This window comes from Desmodus rotundus, chromosome 11 (genome assembly GCF_022682495.2).
Source record: "Desmodus rotundus isolate HL8 chromosome 11, HLdesRot8A.1, whole genome shotgun sequence".
Lineage (NCBI taxonomy): Eukaryota > Metazoa > Chordata > Mammalia > Chiroptera > Phyllostomidae > Desmodus > Desmodus rotundus.
In genome coordinates, this window is record NC_071397.1 from 30,943,942 (window position 1) to 30,964,195 (window position 20,254).

General features: G+C 34.5%; 1 protein-coding gene and 1 long non-coding RNA gene across 35 annotated transcripts in view; one reads left to right on the forward strand and one right to left on the reverse strand.

Annotated features, from left to right (window-relative positions):
- RIMS1 (regulating synaptic membrane exocytosis 1) overlaps positions 1-20,254 on the forward strand; it is a 412,581-nt gene that overhangs the window by 283,148 nt on the left and 109,179 nt on the right. For 10 of the 34 annotated variants that reach the window (XR_008425501.1, XM_053913688.1, XM_053913684.1 and 7 more), the window contains 7 exons: positions 75-246; positions 375-528; positions 1,626-1,697; positions 6,827-6,980; positions 7,732-7,857; positions 9,418-9,480; positions 13,584-13,673. Coding sequence is in view for 33 of the 34 variants with exons in the window: in XM_053913688.1 (XP_053769663.1) it covers positions 75-246; positions 375-528; positions 1,626-1,697; positions 6,827-6,980; positions 7,732-7,857; positions 9,418-9,480; positions 13,584-13,673 (831 nt within the window). In the remaining variant the exon portion in view is untranslated. Of the gene's footprint in view, positions 1-74; positions 247-374; positions 529-1,625; positions 1,698-6,826; positions 6,981-7,731; positions 7,858-9,417; positions 9,481-12,623; positions 12,702-13,014; positions 13,129-13,583; positions 13,674-20,254 lie in introns of all 34 variants that reach the window. The other 24 variants (XM_053913693.1, XM_053913701.1, XM_053913685.1 and 21 more) reach the window with 7 other exon arrangements.
- On the reverse strand, positions 9,317-16,304 carry LOC123478297 (uncharacterized). Its single transcript, XR_006653463.2, has 3 exons — positions 16,217-16,304; positions 10,734-10,763; positions 9,317-9,553 (listed from the first exon to the last, which is right to left on the reverse strand). It is a non-coding gene; the product is annotated as an uncharacterized lncRNA (long non-coding RNA).

Consider the following 20,254-nt stretch of genomic DNA (forward strand, 5'->3'; position numbering starts at 1 on the left):
TACACGTAACTACAGTAGATGGCAGCATATACTGGTTTTTGCTCTTTCATTTACACAGCATACTTATTTTTCAGTGATAAAAGTAAAAGGAGGACCAAAACAGTAAAGAAAGTACTAGAACCAAAATGGAATCAAACTTTTGTCTATTCACATGTACATCGTAGAGACTTTAGAGAACGAATGCTAGAAATAACTGTGTGGGACCAACCAAGAGTACAAGAAGAAGAGAGTGAATTTCTTGGAGAGGTGATGTATATCGTAAAGATTCCAGTCTACTGCCTGTTGAAGACTTTGTGATATATATTAATTATGATCACCTTTTATATTATGTTTTGGTAAATGCACTTGATTTAATTTGAGAACTGCCCTTTCAGATTCTCATAGAATTGGAGACGGCACTTTTAGATGATGAACCACATTGGTATAAACTTCAGACACATGATGAGTCTTCACTACCTCTGCCTCAGCCATCACCTTTCATGCCAAGGCGACACATTCACGGAGAAAGCTCCAGCAAAAAACTACAAAGTAGGTTAAAGGTCTTTTTAGTTACCAGAATTAATTCTATTGTAATGATTTATTCAGAGATTAACTTTCAAAATATTGTTTTCAAATGTTTGTTAGAGATCAGAATATTGTAAAATTTATCTATATAAAGAGACCTGGCAAAAGTATTTTCTACATTTTCCCAAATGAAAGTAGTATATATAGCATAGTACAGTAATTCCAGAGCTGGAAGTTGAAAAACTATGAATTATAATTCTTCACCCAGTACTGATTCAGTTGTCAATTGGTTAACTGATGGAGTAATTTTTTCATTATTGTTAGATTGCTACATGTAAATAGCAACTTCTTAATAACTTTGTGGTTCTTGGTTATTTTAGTATTATTTTTCACAAAAAATTTAAAAACATATAAACTCTGTTTATTGTTATTCATCTAGTGGTTGGGACAAACTACTTTCTTGTCTTACCTATTAACGTTTGAGCTATGACTAAATCCTAATTCAGTAACTGAAATTTAGAAGCTTCATTTTGGTAACCTAGAACCAAGTTTTTTTGCCTCATATAATTAAATATTTCATGTTAGTGCTTCAATGATCAAGCATTTCCTCAGTATTAATGTTTAATGCATATAATGGCTAATTTTGAAGGCTAAACATACATATTTTATAAAGGGCCCTGATGTCCTTTCAATAATATGAGCTCAATAGAGCTCAAGCCAAGAAAGGTTTCTTTGAACCTCTCCACTCAGCTCCATCCTCCCTGAGGATGCAGAGGAGGAGGGCACTTATGTGAGTAGGAAACAGTGTACATACTTTGCCATAGGCTTTTAGCATAATGCTTGAATTAAAAAAGAAATAAAAAGTCAAAATCTTATTTTATGAAGTCCCTTTCCTTGTATACGTCTTCAGTGATTTTATGGAGGAGATACCTAGAAAATGTTATCCTTGGAGAACAAACATTCCTTTAAAAATGTGCTCATCGTTTACTCCATATGATTCTTATTCAAAAGTATTTAGTAGTAATTGTATTAGCTGGATTTTGTAAGAAGTGTGACCATGTCATTTACATTTCATAACCCAACGAGATACAGAGGTATCTGTTTGCCTTACTGTTGTACAGGATCTCAGCGAATCAGTGATAGTGACATCTCAGATTATGAGGTTGATGATGGTATTGGAGTAGTTCCTCCAGGTGCGTGGGTGAAGAGCATGGCCCTGCTTCACTGTGTCTCTATGCTTGTTTTCACTGTCAATTTCCAGGCTTCTTTGCGATACTGAACTGGAGATACAGCACAGATAAATCAGTATTATATTATTCCATGGTGACTTGTGTTCCAAATTACTACGGAAGTTTAAAGTTGACTAGCAACTATTCATTAACATCCCCACTTATTTAACTTGGGTTCTGCCATAGAAGCGTGGCTAGCTAGGTTAAAATCACTATTTCACAATGCTGTGAGCATAAGTGAAAACATGAATTTCATTGTGAAAGGATATGGTTAATTTTATTAAATTCCATTCTCTTATGTTTTATATTGTATATCTCTGATTATCCTTCCCCGGTTTCTGAAAATGATGTAGCCTTCCATGGAATATACTAAGAAAGGCGCATGGCAGGGTTTGAAACTGCATGTGGCATGGCTTCACTTCTAGTGCTTTTGTCATGTGTTTGCCACTGACTGAAATCAGAATGTGTGTTCATGAGGTCTGTCCAGAAGGTATCCAGCCATGTACTATGACAAATAGAGACATTTATTGAGGAAGATACAGGAAACAAGAAACACTGTACATAGGACAATGATGTCTCAGTCCCCTTCAGAGTAGGCACCTTGGGACCTCACACAGTTCTCCCAGTCACCATCAGCTGCCCCATAATATTTTCCTGAATCTCATCAACACTCTGAAATCTCTTCCCTTTCAAAGGTGATTTTAGTTTTGGGAAAAGCCAAATCTGGGCTGTAAGGGGGCTCAGTCACCTGGGTGATTTGATGTTTCATCAAAATACTCTGCACTCCATGCAATGTATGAGTGGGCGTGTTGTGATGAAGCTGCCAATCACTAGCTGCCCATAGCTGTGGCCTTATAAATCTTCTGAATAGTTTCCAAGGAGGAATGTTCAAGCTTAACTCAAAATTTGATGCAGATTTGTTTCTCTACTCACTCAGTTACTTTGGATGCAATGGGCACACAGTGCACATGCTCACTCAGCAGCATCTATCACCCCCACTGACAAGTACAGTGAAGTCATTGAAGTTGATGCACATCCCAGTCCACCCCCCTTGGCTTCCAGGTTACATAGATGTCGTACAAACTGTTCTCATTATATTATCAATGGCTGGACTTTTTCCAGACAGACCTCATATGTTTTAAAATAAAGAAATGCTTTAGAAAGATTCAAGATTCATTTTAAGTTAACATCTTTTTGTCATACTAGTTAGTAATATTTTTTGTGACATTGTGGAGTTCAAGTCTGTGTTTCTCATCTGCTCTTTCGTCAGAAAACAAGTAAAACCAAGCAGTACAGACTTATTTTCTTGGCACAACTCCTGTCCTACTTCCTTGATTGACTAATACAAAGTAAAAAAAATCAAAATAAGAAAGAATTAAACAAAATCTTGAGGCATATATATAAGATTTATTAAAGGCATTTCTTTAGGACAATGTTGACATATGTCTCCTTAATTTATGTAATTTCTCATATTGGATGCACTTGGTTTGAGGGCACTTGTTTTGGTAAAGTTAATAGATTTCACACTGGTGACGAAATTCACAATTAGAAGAGACATAAATTTATGAGTACATAAAACTCATTAAAACTAGGGGAACATTATAGAGAGTTCTGTAAAATTAGCTTTTATTTGTTTCTATAATTTAGAGAATATATTGTATAGTCACTTTATTAAAGTAGGAAGTATTTCTAAAAACAGTAAGCCCAGTGGTGTGCACCTCTGAGTACTTAGGTGTTACTCTGAGATAGCAGACCACCAGTGACAGTTGTAAATAATCTTGGACGGTAGCGGACAACATTTAATACTTTGTTTTCTTTTTCTGTGTTCATTGCAAAAATATAGTAATTAGGCACATCCTCCACAAAAATTTTAACACAGTATTTAATGGAATTTTTTTTAATGAAATTGAAAGGAGAAAAGTGATTGTATATTAAATCTGTGATGGATAGATTTCAGTAAGAACCAGATGATTCCTGGTAGGAAAGTCATGGAATGTAACAAAAATCTTGGCTGTTAGTCAGCTTTAATGTTGTTACCAACTCATCTAAATAGAATTTACGTCTATGGGTGATCCTTATATTTATTCATCTAAAATTTCATATATTTTATACTTAGGATGGTGAATGAATGAATGAATAAATGGCCAATTCAATAAATACTAAAATGGTACATTCCTTCTTCTTTTCCTGAAAGGCCCCATGGACAACCGCCAAAATGGGGGTTATGAGACCCACTACAGATGGAATTAGTGTTTGGATGCCAACAAAGAACACTGAATTCTATATATTTACTTTCCATGCTAAAATATGCCATGTAGTGTTTGCAAACTATATAACTTCTTTTACCATCTAGAAGCTATATCTAAATTATCATTTCAAATGTTCATTTTTATTTCACATTTAAAATGCAGCAAGGCAAACTTTTAATAGAATGTAACTAATAAATTACATAAACAATAATTAATATTTTATGCTCTGGATGTCTCTTTATAAATTGATAAGGAGATAATACAATTTACATTTTCAGCTGTACTCTGCATTGATCCAAAATGAGTATATGGTACCTTCTGAAGATATATATGTGTGGTGAATATAATACAACAAGCCACTCGGTGTTATACATACATTTTAAATAAAGAGGAAAGATGAGCATTGCTAAAATAAGGGCAAGAAGCTAAAATAAAGTGAGGGGATACATTAATGAACAAGTGTGTTGACACATTCTCATATACTTTTAGAGGTCAATTACAAATACATTTCCTAGCATCTAATATGAAGAGAAATCTGCTTAGTTGTAGATGCCATTCTACATATGTTTAATGTACTCAGGCAAGTTTCTGGTTGTATGTGTTCTTCAGAAGTTCCGAAGCTTCATTTAAATGTTCTATTGCAGCCACCCCTTACACTTTCTATTACCTTGGCTTTTCTTTGAATCATAGAGTTCCCTGCTCTTGTTTATGTATTCGCTTTCTCCACTGAGTGAATCTGAGGTTCTAAAAGCAATTGAAGCATACAGAACTACATCTTATTAACTTTATAGTTATCGTAGATTTATTGCTATTTAAAATAAGTAATTTTAGCTGCTTAAAAAGAGTAAAAATAACCACATACATAATACACTAATCTGAGGCAAAACATCTGACAACCTCAGCTTTTCAGTGCATTATGCAAATTCAGAAAATGGAAAAAAAAACCCTTTAACTTCTAACTTTGAGCCAATGAAAACACTGAAATATGCATACAATAGCAGTCCTCTCCCACCTTTTTCTGAAGTAGACTACATGTTGTCAACAATGAATTAAATATGAACAAAAACAAATTATTTTTAAAAAGCAGACAAAGAACTATGTATGCACATTAAGGTAGGATTTAAAAAGGCATTAATTTCAATGTAAATACAAAGAGCCCAAGACAAAAATTAATTATACCCTTTCAATAACAAAAAGATATCTAAAATTTCTGAGTTATTTCATAATAATTAATTATACCACGTTGGGAAGTTCTATTCATATACCTTGAATATTCATTGAGATTTTGAAATGGTGCTTTCAATTCAACATTGACCTTCCATAAGTATTGTATAACTGATACCACATGTTATCAAAAGGTAATTTAAAATGTTTAAGTAATTCAGACCTTAGATTAAATATCTTTAAAAACAGTCATCATTTTTTAAAATAAGCTGTAAATTTAATTGGTCTCTTTTCTAGACTTAATATTACAATTTATACATCTGAACAACAAAGAAACATTTATACATGAGACTCAAAATAATAGGTTAAGTGCTACTATTTTCATTATAAAATTCAAGTATATGAAATTACAACATTTATGGTTATATTACTTGGTCATTATATGGATATATTTAGAGAGTGACAAAATGGTTGAACTTCTTTGCTCTCAATATTGTCAAATTGCACTTTATGAAATGTTTAAAGACCTTGCTTAGTCAAGTTCAGCTTAGTCAAAAGGTCATACAATCATAAAAAATAAACTGATGAAAATTTTAGTTTTCATCAAAACTAAAAAATTAATTTTGATGAAAAATTGTAGTCTGCCTTTAATAATGGTGCTTCATGGCATATTTTAAAAATAATGTGGGAGTTAGCAATAAATGAATAAACAGTTCAAAGCTGCCCAATTAAATTTAGAGTTCTCATGGTTGATAGACATTTTATGTAGTTGCAAATATAATTATTTTTTCTTTTGCCCGGAGAACTTTTTAATTTTACTTTTAATAAAATACAATGACCTTGTTAAAAAATTTTAATTCAACTGTTACTATGGATTTGAAATTACTGGTTTATCTTCAAATCAAAGATAATATAAACAGAGAATGGCTTTTAGAGTTTATTTTTAATCGAGATTGTGTTAACTGTATTAACTTAATTATATTAATACTAACACATTTGTGGGATAACTTTCAGAAGTCTGGGGTAGATTTGGCAATTGTTTCATTGGGAGAGTTAATTCTCTTGAATTATTGTTATAGCCATCTCTCCCAATACACTATTTTCATTGGAAATTTGCAGTATTATCTGTGATTTGCAAAGTTCACAATCAGTATTTGTAATAGTGAAGACCTGCTATTCTTCTTTGTTAATTAAAATTGGAATTATAACATTTTCATTTCTTATTAGCAAAGCCATGTGAAATTCAACAAAATAATTTATCCTTTGGAAGAAAAATTCAAATAGCATTGAAAGAGACACCAAATATCTAAGCATTAACTTGTATATTAACTATAGGTCACTGTCAAGTGCTTGATTTATGTTGCTGTAAAATCATTAACTCGTTCATTTTTAAAATTAAAATAGTATCCTAACACATCATAATGTCTGAGACATCAACTGTCATACTTATTATATTCAGTATCTTCATGGTACCTTTGAGCCAAACTGTAACGTGTTATTATGCATGTATATGTTACACTCTGTGAACGTATACTTCATAGTTTCAAAGGTAAAGCGAATAATACTGATTGCATGTCATTTATCTTAGGTCACTGGCTGCGTTAGATATAATTTGGTGTCTCCACATTAGCGTTTACATTATAGGATACTGACTAGTTTTTTTGTGTGTACTCTTGCCAGTAGGTTATAGGTCTAGTGCTAGAGAAGGTAAATCTACACTAACTGTGCCAGAACAGCAAAGAACAACTCATCACCGTTCACGCTCGGTGTCTCCTCATCGCGGCGATGATCAGGGAAGGCCGCGATCACGTTTACCAAATGTGCCATTACAGAGGTAGGCTTTGAAGTGGACTTCGTGTTCCTGCCAGCGCCTTTTTATTGTAACACTGCAAACTATCGCAAGCTTCTAACCAAAATGAAATAATGATTAGGGCAATCAAGTTATTTTTTCAGAATCATTTGTAGGCGAAATATCTTTTTTTCATTACCCAACATTCTGTTCTTTAATCTCAACATGCTGTTCTATGCAACATGCTGTTCATTAATCTCAAGATATTTCCCAAGGAGTAGAAAAAGTTTATGTCCTGAGCACCATTTTGGATTCCGTTTGCTAGTTTTCTCTCCTGTTATAAGAAATTGTATGATAATGAATCAGACTTGTGGCGAGAAGTGGCAACAGAATGAGATTAAGTGGCAGAATGTGTTTTTAAGACATTTAGGATTGTAGCTTTGAAGCACTTTAAATGCTTAGAAAAGTGTGTAACGTGTAAGTAATGTAGTGTTCCATTTCCTCCTACCTTGAAATACACTTTCTGAAATTTTAATCAGATAAGCAGATAACAGCTGTGGTCCTTTTTTGATAGAGGTGCGAAAGAGGTTCGAACAATGCAGCACAGGCAGTGTGTTCATAGAGAAGAAATGCCTTTCAAAGTCAATGATGAAATAGTTATTTGGTTGTGATGCCAGCACTTTTCTGGCTGTGCCAGTTGCTTGCCAATTACTGTCAGTTCTTCCCTGTTTGTCTGCCTGATTGTTTTGGGAAGTTGATCCACTTTGATGCAGATGAATTTCTGTAATCATTTTAGGAGTTTAGATGAAATTCATCCAACAAGAAGGTCACGTTCTCCAACCAGACACCATGATGCCTCTAGAAGTCCAGTTGATCACAGATCCAGAGATGTGGATAGTCAGTATTTATCTGAACAAGACAGGTATTTGTTTACATTATGATCTTAACTTTATACAGTTTTTGCTCTGCTTTAATGCATGATAGATATTTTGGCATAGTATGTTTGAAAGTAAAAGTAACTCATCACTCAAAACTGAATTTTTCTCAAGGAACAACTTGGCTAATATTATATTGTCATAATATAAGCAATTTAAAAAAATCAAAATATATGTTTAAATAGTTTCAAATATACAGTGTATTGTTGACTTAGATACTGTCTTAAATTATGGAAGTGAGCCTACATAAGCAATTTTCAAATATTTGATATTTTGTGGATTGCAGGCTTTGGATTGTGATTTATATAATTACAAAATTGTGAATTTTGTTACTAAAAATTCTGGATACAGGTCACCTGAAAGGCAGACAATGTTGCAGAGTTTTTCTGAGAACATAATAATATTTTTATATACCTGATTTTTATAAAATATATTTCTATAAAGTGTCTATAAAGTAGAAAATATTAAGAGGGATTTCTTTTCTTATGAAAAAATACTTCCTGGACCCAACTACTACAGATCTACATTGTAACCCTTGTTCTGCATGCTCAGACTTTCTTTTCAGACTAACCACATGTCTACAGTAATATCCTGACCCCACCTCAGGATATGATTTAACTTCATGTAACACCTACCTTGTTGAATATTCTCTTCTGGCTTTTTAAAGTGGAGAAGCTCTCAGGGAGGAGTAGGGAAATGGGAGCTGTGCTAAATGATGGATTGTTTTCCCATGTAGTTAAGGACACAGAACTTAAGTAGAGCTTCTTACCTCCCTACCTGTCATCCTCCTGTGGGAAGTGGGGCCATGACCTTCAGAGAGAGAAGTTAGATTGGGTACAGAGACAGAAACTTCTCTGAGGAATAGGATTCCACACTGCTCAGCTTGAGTTGAGTTGAATGAGGACCATTTTATCAACATTCACTGGGGCCACCATGAATTTAGGTGAGGGGGGAGAAAAAGGACTTCTTGACCAGGACATTCATTAGAGTAGAACTAGTTTGAATGTGTAAAAAGTATCTATTTTAAAATAAAGCAGTCCTAACAAAGTATACTTTTGGTTTCCTAAGGAGAAACATAATACGTGATGCAGTGTTCTCAGTGGCTATAAAAGCCAAGAAAACTATCATGCTTTAAGTTGCTTAAAAGAAATTTAAAAACTTAGGGTTCCCAGTAATATCAGAAAGGCCAGGTTTATAGGCCTTTCAGAGGTTATTAAAGTAACCCAAGTGTTTAGAATCGTAAATAGATTTCTACATCTTATTTGGGGAAGGCTTGGTTTTGTTTTGTTTTAATAATCTGTAAAATTGCTTTGAAATACAATAGCAAATCAACAACAGCTAGGGCTTTGACCACAATGTTTGTACTTTATTGTTTAAATTTTTTAAAATATTGTCATGTTTTTGTTTAATCTCTCAAGCAAGAATGCTAGTGCAGACAATCTGGTTTCTTCCCTTTTCATGTTTTCATCGGCATACCATTGGCATATCCATGTCATTTAATGCCCATAACTTATCTGTTTCACTCACCACCCATCCTGTCTGTGCAGTGAGCTTCTTATGCTGCCCAGAGCAAAACGAGGACGAAGTGCAGAATGCCTACATACTACCAGGTAAATACAGGGATCTGGTAATGGTAACTGTGTGTGATGACTCTCTCTCCATTCTGCTACTCTTCCGTCTCTCCTGTAGTGTATAATCACAAAGACATAAAATTATTTTCCCAAGTACTCAGAATTTGTTCTGTTTTATATGGCGCTTGTGGAAAAGGTTCCAAATACATTTTCATTCTTGTCCAGGCGGACAACTTTTCTATTTGTATATTCATGCAGAGACTGATGAGCCTCTGTGGAACTGTTTTCCCATTCCTAAAACTGAGGAACCAATTTCTGCAACTAAAATTCTAGGTGCCCCGCCCCCAACACACGCCTGTCTAGTCACAAGACGTCTGATCTTCTGTGCATGGCAGAGTTATTGTTGCCATGATTATCAGCTTTGTTTATTGATTATTATTTGCTTTGTTTTAGCTTTTTTTTAATTTCCTTTTGGAACCTACTGTTGTTTATATTCTGTTTGCCTTTCATAAAATTATCACCAGTTCATTTTTAATTGCTGAGCTTCAATTCCTTCTTGGTAAACAGTGAGGAGGTCTGACCTGCTAACTTCTAAACCCTCCCTTCCTTCACCCCCACGCCAGTTCAGAAATGCTGCAGTATAAACTTGTTCACTGAGGCATGGAATGATAGGGCGCCTTTTTAGAGGTGAGAATGAAAAGGGATGTAATAGTTTCCTCTAAATTGGAGCTCAGAACCTGATACTTTATTTTAATCTTAATACATCTTGGATTTCATGTGCAAAATAAATCCTCTTAGAGATTATTCAGAGAGTTAAGTCTGTAAATATTTATTGTCCATTTGGAGAGCAGAAGATAAGGAAGTGAAATGACACAGAGACAAACTCTTCTAAAAGCTTTGGCCATTGAAACGTAGGTAGAATAGAGAAGGAAAGAACTGTAACTGGAATACCTGCAGTGCAAGGACAAATGTGGGCAAATTTACTGTCTACATAGAACATGTGGTTCTGCTTAATAAGCAAACATTATCATACTAGTAAGAATTAACTTTTCATATGTATAAAATAACCCTATTGATGACTATTGTCATTTTTGCTTGTAGTGCCACAGGAAAAAAATGAGGAAATATTACTTCTGTTTGTGGAGTGGGGAAAAATGTAAAATCATAAATATTGTAAAAATTAACTCATTCCTTATAATGCCCAATTGTCTGGGCTTACCATTAGTTTTCTTCCTGAAAAAATAGTTTATTAATAGGAATGATTTGTTTAGAAACTCAGAAAGTTTACTCACATTCCTTCATGCTCCTCTTGATCTCAGTAACTATAAAAAAAATTTAAAAAATTAAAAAACACAAAACTTTATATTTACTAGGTACTCGAGTGGGCTGTCTGTCACCCAGTGTATGGGTATTTCCAATATTTTCACACCAAATAGTCTAAGTAGAATAGCTAAATATAAGTTTTAAATTTATTTTTACTTCTAAAGGTAAAATACCAGATTTACACAATACAATATACCAGTAGTTTAATCATTTCATACAGTCTTATCTTCAAGATACATTATATCATATTCAATTAGGACTTTTCAGAATAAAATTTGAGAATTTACTCTTTTCCAGTTAACAAGGAAAATAACTTTCATTGAGTACCAAGCACAGTGTTAAGTATTTAATGTACTTTATCTCAATTTCCTGATAGTAATTATTATATTAATATTATTATTTGCATTTTACAGATAAAGAAAGATGATAATAAATTTTAATTTGATAAAGAACAGAGTAAAGAGTCAAATCAAGTCTATTGGACATTTTCCACTAAACCAGCTTTTCCCATAGTATCTTCTGAGGAGTTGATCTTGGTGGTGTCCCACCAATAAAAGTTTGTGACTCAAAACAGATTTTGGAAACTGCAAATTATAGCCCCTCCCTAGAGATTTAATATACAGAGCACTTTAAAGGTATGAACTCAGAAATCTCTCATATCGTTTAATCCATTCTTCCTTACATTACTTAACCATAAAACTCTTCTTTTTTTCATAAAATACATCCTAAGAAAGTAGTGCTGTACAGAAAATATATTGTGGCTGCCTGACTATGTCCCAGCTATGTCATACCTGTTATCTCATTTAATCCTCAGAGGATCCCACACAAAAAGCCTTGTTAACCACTTGGCCTGAATTACCCAGATTAACAACCAGTAAGTGGCAAAGCCATGGTGGGAATTTAGGTCTTCATGCTGTAAATCGTATGTTATTTTCCATTCATTTTCCCATTCTATGCTGAACCCTATACAGTGTTCCTGAAAAAAAAAAATCACTTTTGAACCAATTGCTTAGAAAAAGTATACAGCAAACTGTTGTTAAGGATAGCTGCTCAAGGTTAGGAGTTGAAGACACTTGTCTGTAAAGCAGAAAGAAACCTTAGTTTCAGGAAAATTTGTCTCCAATTTGTGCTCAAGTATAGTGCCCACATACATTCTTTACACCGAGGCTTTAAGAGTTTTCCTTGGATTTGATAATTAGTATAAACATGAGTAAACTAGTAGGGCATTTCATGTTTAGTATGCCCTCAGCAAATGTTATTTCCTTCTCTATCATAATTTCGTGTAAGGCAAAATGGACAGTAGACTTTTACAGTGAGCAATTTATAGAAACATTATTAAATTATCAAAAAATAATTAACTGGACCTAGTTTGTTCTTGATGGTATAGCTAGTTCAGAAACCCTCACTGATTTTAAAGAAATTTAAATGAAGTTTGGTCTTATTTTGCCCATTTTCTGCCACATCAGAATTCATACTCTGGTTTGCATATAATGCCAGTCTCACCCAATTTCCAGTCTCAGATTATACCTGTGGTATTTGGCTAGTACTTCGAGCCATGTTTACTTCTATGGAAGCAGGTATAATATTAAGTCAGGAATTACACAGGAAATTTAAATTTGGTAATTCATAAAGTAATTGTAATTTTGAGTTATCTTAACTATGAAGATGATATCTATGATTCCCTATTTTAATGATTCTAATCCTACCTTTAAATAATTATTGTGGTTATTTTGAGGAGAAAAATAGAAGATCTATCAATGTTTTAGCTTTATAGGCCCCCTAATTTTTTCATCTCCGAGTATAAATGTGCTTCATATATATTTTTACGTTTCCTGCGTGGCTGTGTGGCCATGTCCCAGACGTCTTGTTGGGCACTGTAAAACACGACCTCCCGAGGTGCCTGTGTTAGAGAGTGGTTCTCACTGGGATATTTACAGGTAGGAGTCCTAACAGTGAGTCCCAGTTACAAACTAATCCCTAATCCTTTGCCTCTTAAAGATAGCAAATTTACATGCTAATAAAGTATTAACATTTCCCTTGAAATTAATCATACACAGAGAAACATTAAATTAATGGTATCTAAAAACAGTTTTAATGATAAAACATGAATTGTAGAAGATCTCTCTAAATGAAATCTTACTCAGATGTCAGAATTCTGGTTGTGTTTTTTTTTTTTTTTTCATTTTACTCGTTGATTTTAGTTATAATTAATTTTATTATTTTATTTTCGGATGATTTTCATTTGCAAAGCTCACTTTTGCCTGCACGTACTCAAACCAAATCAGTGACTAGACAGGACTTTCCTCTTCATCATGAATGCTTTAACTCAAAAGTACTGAGATTTACTGGTAAAATACCAGTTAGGTAAGAACATGCGGAAGTCTTACCTTCCACTTCCTTTGTCTAGTGTCGTGAACCAAAACAGTGGAGTCGTAAAATTTTTCTCCTCTGATGTCCTTCATTTTGTTTTGGTGTGGCATCTGTTCTTGGTAATGAAGTTTTAGGCCTTTTGTTTTAGTGCTTTCTGTATTTAGTTTTTTTCATAAGCAGATGTGATTTTGGTGTCATTTTTCAATCTGAGACCCTTTTTAAAAAATTATGCAAAGCAATTCAAGCATAATCTTTGTTTAGTTTCACTTTCTAAACAAAATTTTGCACTGCCATCCTGTCAGCCCTTTCACACCCTTATGAACTGAATCACAGTGATTCTGCATTTATGTAAAGGGGACATTACTTTATGCTTTACTCTCTAACATGTCTTCCTTTCTCTGTTTCTTTGTCTTTCTCTTCTACCACTGGATGCAATGCACTGGCACTAGTGAACTGCAGCCCTCCCTTGACAGGGCTAGGAGTGCTAGTACCAACTGCTTGAGACCAGACACTAGTTTGCATTCACCAGAACGAGAAAGGTATAAAATAAAGACTTTCTTAATTTCCTATCATTTGTGCTAGTGATTTTTTTCAGTCACTCTGTTTTGTTCCATGTGTGTCTCACAGGTTTATTCATTCATGTTCACTTTGCTAATTGTCTACATTCTCCCCTCCCTTTTTATACATGTCTGTGGAGAGATATGTGTATGTGGATAAACCCAAGGGTCCACATACACATATTTCCATGAATGTTGTTGCAAATGGTGTGATACAATTTGTAGCTGCTTCTGGCTGCAGCTTTTCTCCTTCTGTTGCTGTTTAGTTGTTTTATTTACATACTACTCATGGAGCCTTCAGTATGCTGATAAGTTATACGGTCCAGTGAGTTATTTGAAGGGGAGGACCAATTTTCTCTTAGTTCCACTGATAAATGGTATTTAGATGTTTAACAATAATCTTCCATAAGATAAAAATAAGAATTCTATTTAGATAGAATACTTCCCCTATGCATCTGTATTCCCTTTTTAGCCAAACTACTCTTTGATATAGATCACGTTTTGCATTAATTTATATTTTGACAATAAAAATGGCATGTTTACCATAGATTTACTGATTCCTTAAAAGAATAAATACCAAAAAATAAATAAAAATATATGTATGCATGTGTACACATGCATAATTTTGCTTAAAACTTGTAATTGATTGATTAGTAAATAATTATAATTTTAAATTAAATGTATTCAGTGATTTTAACACTGGATCTAATTGTGAGCAGCTAATTTTTCCATTATGATGAAACTTTCTATTTCAGTAAACTTGGTTAAAATTAATAGTCTTGGTTATAATTGTTACCTCTTTTCAATTAGAAGTTATTCAGTGGGAATTTGCATAGAAACTCTACAAATCCTGAAGAAAAATATTTAGTCATGCTAATATAATCTACTTCTTCAGAGACCACGTAAGCTTTTCCGTAGTAAACTTTCTAGTCTGATTCATTTATTTACGAGATGTTTATTTATACAATAGAATAATAGGTACAGGTATACATACCTATTTTTTAGTGCTTTTGTAAGATTCTACTAAAAATCTCTTTATATTCTTCTATATTTGTAAGTTTTGTAATAGGAAAATGAAATCTAACTATTTTTGTATTCCTTTACATTTGTAATAGAATTTTAGTTGTAATGACTATAGACTCTTCTAAAATCACAATAGAAATGATTATGTTTTCTTTATCATAGGTTACCCCCCAAAATAAATACAAGAATAGTGAGAAAAATAATGTTCAGTTATGGTTATTTCCCTATATGTTTCCGGTCGGCACGAAAACCCGGGGACAATGACCCAGTCGGTGCCCCTGCCCCCGACCGTGTCACCACTGCAGCCCGTTGTGCTCCGTCAGTGGCAGTGCCACCTGATGGAGACGCAGTGCAAGCCATGCATGCAATTTAAGATTTTCTAGTTGCCATATCGAGGTTAATTAAAATTAAATTGACTTTAATACTTTATTTAACCCAGTATATCTGAAATACTGTCCCTTTAACACACAATCAATTTAAAACTTTTAGTGAGATATTTTGCATTCCTTTTTGTTCAGTAACCGCACGCGAGTTGTGGCTGCTGTATTGGATAATACAGATCCGTTCTCATGCTGAAGGCTGGCTAGCATGCGTTTCTCTGGGACTCTGAAGCCATTGGGTTCAAAATCTAGGTGCTATGCATTTACTCTCTCAGACAACACCCTTAACAGAGCTTAACCTGTAGAAAAACTCTGGCCCCCATTAACATACAGGTCAGGTCGTCGCGAAGTCCAAGTGAGTGTGCTTGCCTTTGAGGGGAGAAGAAAAACATAATTGAAAACCTATATATTGAATAAAAAGAAATTTTTCATTAAAAATGAAAGGGAGCAGGGACTGGTGTTATTGATGATTTAAAATTTATTGGAGTCACTTTGTTGCCGAGAAGAAAATAAAGTGAGTTTTCATCAAGGAAATTATAGAAGTTGTAGTGCTTACTGGGTGGAGGATAAGGACCTCAAAAAGTACCCTTTTGTGCACGCACCAATAAGCAACTTCTAAGCAGAGCGTGACAATTCCAACAGTGGGAACTTGTTTCTCTTTGGAAGAGGCACCAAAAGTCCCCAGACAGGGTGTGCAGAGTTGGAAGAGGGAGGCTTAGAGGGTTTCCCAGTTATTTAATTTCTCTGACTGAACAGAGAGCTTCTCATGTCAATGCCTAATATATACATAGTATCTGAAATGTTAGGTGAGATGTATTTAAAATATAATTTCATATTCTTAAAATAGTAACATTTTCCCACAGCTTTATGAACTATTAAGTTTAAACAATTTTCTGACTTTCAGACCATTTGATGACTATTTATATGCTGTTATACCAACTTACTACCCTTCATGAAGTACCCTCATTAATTTTTAAAACACAGTTTTGTATAAATATAAAGGATGGAATTCTCAAATCCGACTTAATCCCCAACAGGATACTTCACTAATGATTCAAAGTAAAAGAGACCCAGGCACGGGTGACATTCTTTTCCTAAAGGAGTTTGAGCCCTCAGACCCACCTTTTCTTCCCTGTTTGGATGGTTTGGCCCAGGTTAACAGATGAATTTTGAGTAGCGCAGGTAGAAGCAGTGTTTGCAAAGGAAGCCGTTTCAGTTTTTGAGGGGCTCCGTTTTATATTCTGTTGATTACGCAAATAGTAAAATTACTGTGGATTCCCCCACTCCCCCATCCGGTCATGACCTCTAAATCAAGAAGTGTTGGATTTATTTACAATAAAAGATCTAGAAAAACTAGTTTTAAGGTACTAAAGACTTATAATAAATAAGGACACTCCTTTATCCTTTCACTAGCAATTACCACGGTGTGTTTACAAGGAGCTCTGGTCCTGGTTCTTTCCCTTTATCTTTATCGAGGTCTGCCTGAGGTCGTTCATTCTCCCTAGTTTCCTGATTGGGAAGGTCTGCTATTAACCTTTCCTTTTCGAGGGTTTTTTTTTTTACTTTTTATTTTTTTAAATCAAATTATTGCTTAAATGTTCAGAGACATGGATTTTTAGAGCCACTTGGGAATAGTTACTTTTCTAAGAGATTTTCTTTTCTTTCTTTCTTTGTCATAAAAATCATAGCCTTACTTAAGGCTCATCAGAGGGAAGTCTCTACTTACTAACTCCATTTTTTCCCTCCCAGTAACCCTGCAGTCTGTCTGCCACTTCTCCCCACTCTGCCGCTAGGCTGGGATTCCTCTCTAAATCGTATTGGTTCCTCAGTTGTCCAGCAGCATCTGGCAACATTTTACATTAACCACCCTGTCATTGAACCTCTCCTGTCCCTAGTACCCTCTACAGATTTTTCTATGCCTCCTTACTATGAAGTGCTTTTGCAAGCACTTCTCCCTCTCCTGTCTCATAAAGTTATTTATTTTCTTAGCTCCACCCTGTTTTTCTCTTTCGCCCCAGTCATTCTGTTTCTGAAGTTACTATTTCTATCAGAAGTTCCCACTCCAGTACCTGTGAAGAAAACACTCCACTGTAATTGCCCAGGCCAGCCCTTCCCCCGACCGAGTGTTAGGCCTAAATTTATAAATGGTTGCGAGACCCTATGTACCGGAATGTCAGAGTTTAAATCAAATTCCTTGTCTCCCCTTACATCATTTTAAAGTGAAATGTGTCCTCTTAAGTCTTTCTCACATTCGTGGGCCTTGCCATCTAACCAGCCACAGAATCTGGAAATACTTCTCCTGCTCGTCCTTCACATTCAGCGGAGGGTCATTAAACTCTTCAGTTCCGTGAGAATCTCTGAAACAGGACCCTCGCTTCGATCTAATACAGCCCGTCTCCAGTTCCAGGGTCACTCTTGCCCCCATTTTTTCTCCTAAGCTCTATTAACAGTTTTTATTACTTGTTTTCTTTCCCTAATTTTCTTTCCATTAAAATCAAAATGCCCCATTTCCTTTGTTATCCACTTAAAAATTCTACTCATTCTTCAAAAATGCAAGTCAAACAACCATATCTTTTATAAAATCCTTTTTTAAGGCCGCCCCTCCCCCTCTGGACGAAACTGAATAATGGGAACAGGCAATAAAAACGCATGTTGTATATCAGTAATCTCATTGGTTCAGACTGGGTTTCTAATATCATAGTCGTTCACAGATATTTTTATTTGTGCTACTTATGGAATGACTGATTCACATTTCCATATAATTTCTCTTTTAGATTTTAGAAGCCATTTAGCCACGTTCTGCCAAGAAATGTGCACAATTGAAACGTGTACATATAGAGTGTGTATATTCATTACACACTTCAACACATACATGTTTTTTAAAGATATGTCATTGCTGGGAGGGGAAAGCCACAGCATAGGAACCTTGGCTACCGAGGCACTTCCTTTATATCTCATCAGTGGGTCCCCTCACTCCTGTTTATTTCTTAGTATAGGTTTGCATTATTTCTTGCCTCTATTATCACAAACCGTAAGGTCTGCTCTCCTTTTGTCTACTTAAATATTTACAAATACTTACTGATTACTTATTCTGTGCTGTGCATAATTGAGGTACCTTTCAAAACAAAACAGAAACACAATAGTTCCCTTTTGCAAGGAGCTCACAGCCTGTTAATTCAGTTGCATAGACATCGTCACAGTAACCTTTCTTTTTGTATTTGGAGCCCAGTGAAAAGGATGGGCTCCCAACAAATAGGTGTTCTTGAATTAATGAATTTAGAATACCTGATATTAAAGTACTAACAGTGAAACTTCCAGGCAAGCTGGTTTGGAAAGAGAGACTGAGAACTAACTGGTTTAGTTCAGCCTCATGCTTAATAACTACAACTTAGTCTACCATGTCAGCTTCTAAGACGAAAGTGGTGGTTGAAGCTGTGTGTACCGCTCAATTACAGGGAACAAAGATTCTGATTTTGATCCTTTTCTTTGATAAGAGGAAAGGGTAAGGAAGTTGCATACATTTTAAAAGCACATAAACTAAACATATAAAATAGTTTAGTTTATTTGCAGCTCATGAATGTATGATATTAAAATGTATGTAATATCTACTCTTTGAGAAAAATTGGATATAAATTGATCCAGCCCCCATCATATCAAGTATATGAGGGGAGAGGTAAGAAATTTCTCATACTGGTACTACCTATCAGCATATTTGGAAGGACTTTGATGTACAGATATACCTGTATTATGCTAAATATTTCTTCAAAATTACTTGTTAAAAGCTTGCATTCACAGTTGCTTATTTCTAAGTGTACATTTTTCTCCTTCACAGCTTTCACTGCATGTTTCATAATTATAGCTTTTTTTCCTTTACTTTTGTGTTTAAAAAACACAAGGACTGGAATTTTGCCTCAGGAAGCAAGTTTATTCATAATCCTGTTGAGTTAATATTACTTACTACTTTACAAAACACATAACTCTATCTTTGTGTTTTTAAATAATGCCATAGGGTTCAACACAACTGAATATAACAATGTAGGAAACACTTAGTTGTAATTATTTTCCCTTATTTGAGAAATATTTTTCTTTATTATATTTGGAGAACACAAGCCAGTAAAGTAAAAAGATACATTTTAAAGCATTCATATTGGATTGACCAACTATTTAAATAACTCTAAATAATTCTATAATTTATAATTAGTGCACAGTGTTTCTGATTTTACAAACGTGTAACCCATGTAAGAGTACATGCCACACAGTTTTCTTTTCTGTCCAAATTCTGCTGTTGAGGATTTTCATTCGCTTCATAGCTCCTCAGAGCCCCACTCAAATCGCATCGAGATCGTCTATCTGCCGCTGACCCGTCAGACACAGGCTTCCACGGACGGGGCTGTCAGGATTGAGTACCAGCTGACCTCAGATATCCTGGTCACATGTTGGAAGCCCTTTGCTGCTTTTGCCCAAATTATTGAATACATTCATAAACCAAGTTATAATGGCAGAAAAAAATACTGCCTTTCTTTTTGGAACATTAGGACTAGTCTAAAACCATTCCGGTAACTCATGCTGCTTAGGAGGAAGAAATTAGCCTGTTCAGAATGCTCATTTCTGATATACAAAATTTTCAAAATCTGGCCTATTTAGTCTCTTATTACGACTTTTAAGTATTTGACTAGTTGCTTCGAATTTGTGGTTATATGCAGACAGAATCTCAAGATAGTTTAACAAAGGAATGAACCAAGTCTCGAACAGTTACTTAACTGTGAATCACACACAAAAAAGTATTATTATAAGTACTGAAATAAGAAAACAACTGTTTAACCCATTGGGAACTACTTTGGCAAGTAAAGATTAGTACACTTTTTTTAAAGGTGAATTTAGCATGGCACTTATCTATAGTCCTTATTTTTATTCACTGGTGTTCTGTTACTCATAATTTTTAAATTTAAGTAAGTCCTGCAGTTTTCCCCAAGAAAACCTGTTAAGACTTCACTGCTATCATTCTCACAAAATATTTTCTCATGTCATTGTTTACACACTAAGGAACATTTTAATTTCTTCCACTTAAACTGTTCCTACTTTGTATTAAACCTACACACCTCATCTTTGCCACTTGATCCAACCGCAAGGCCTATTATAAAATGAACACTGGTGGCTTAT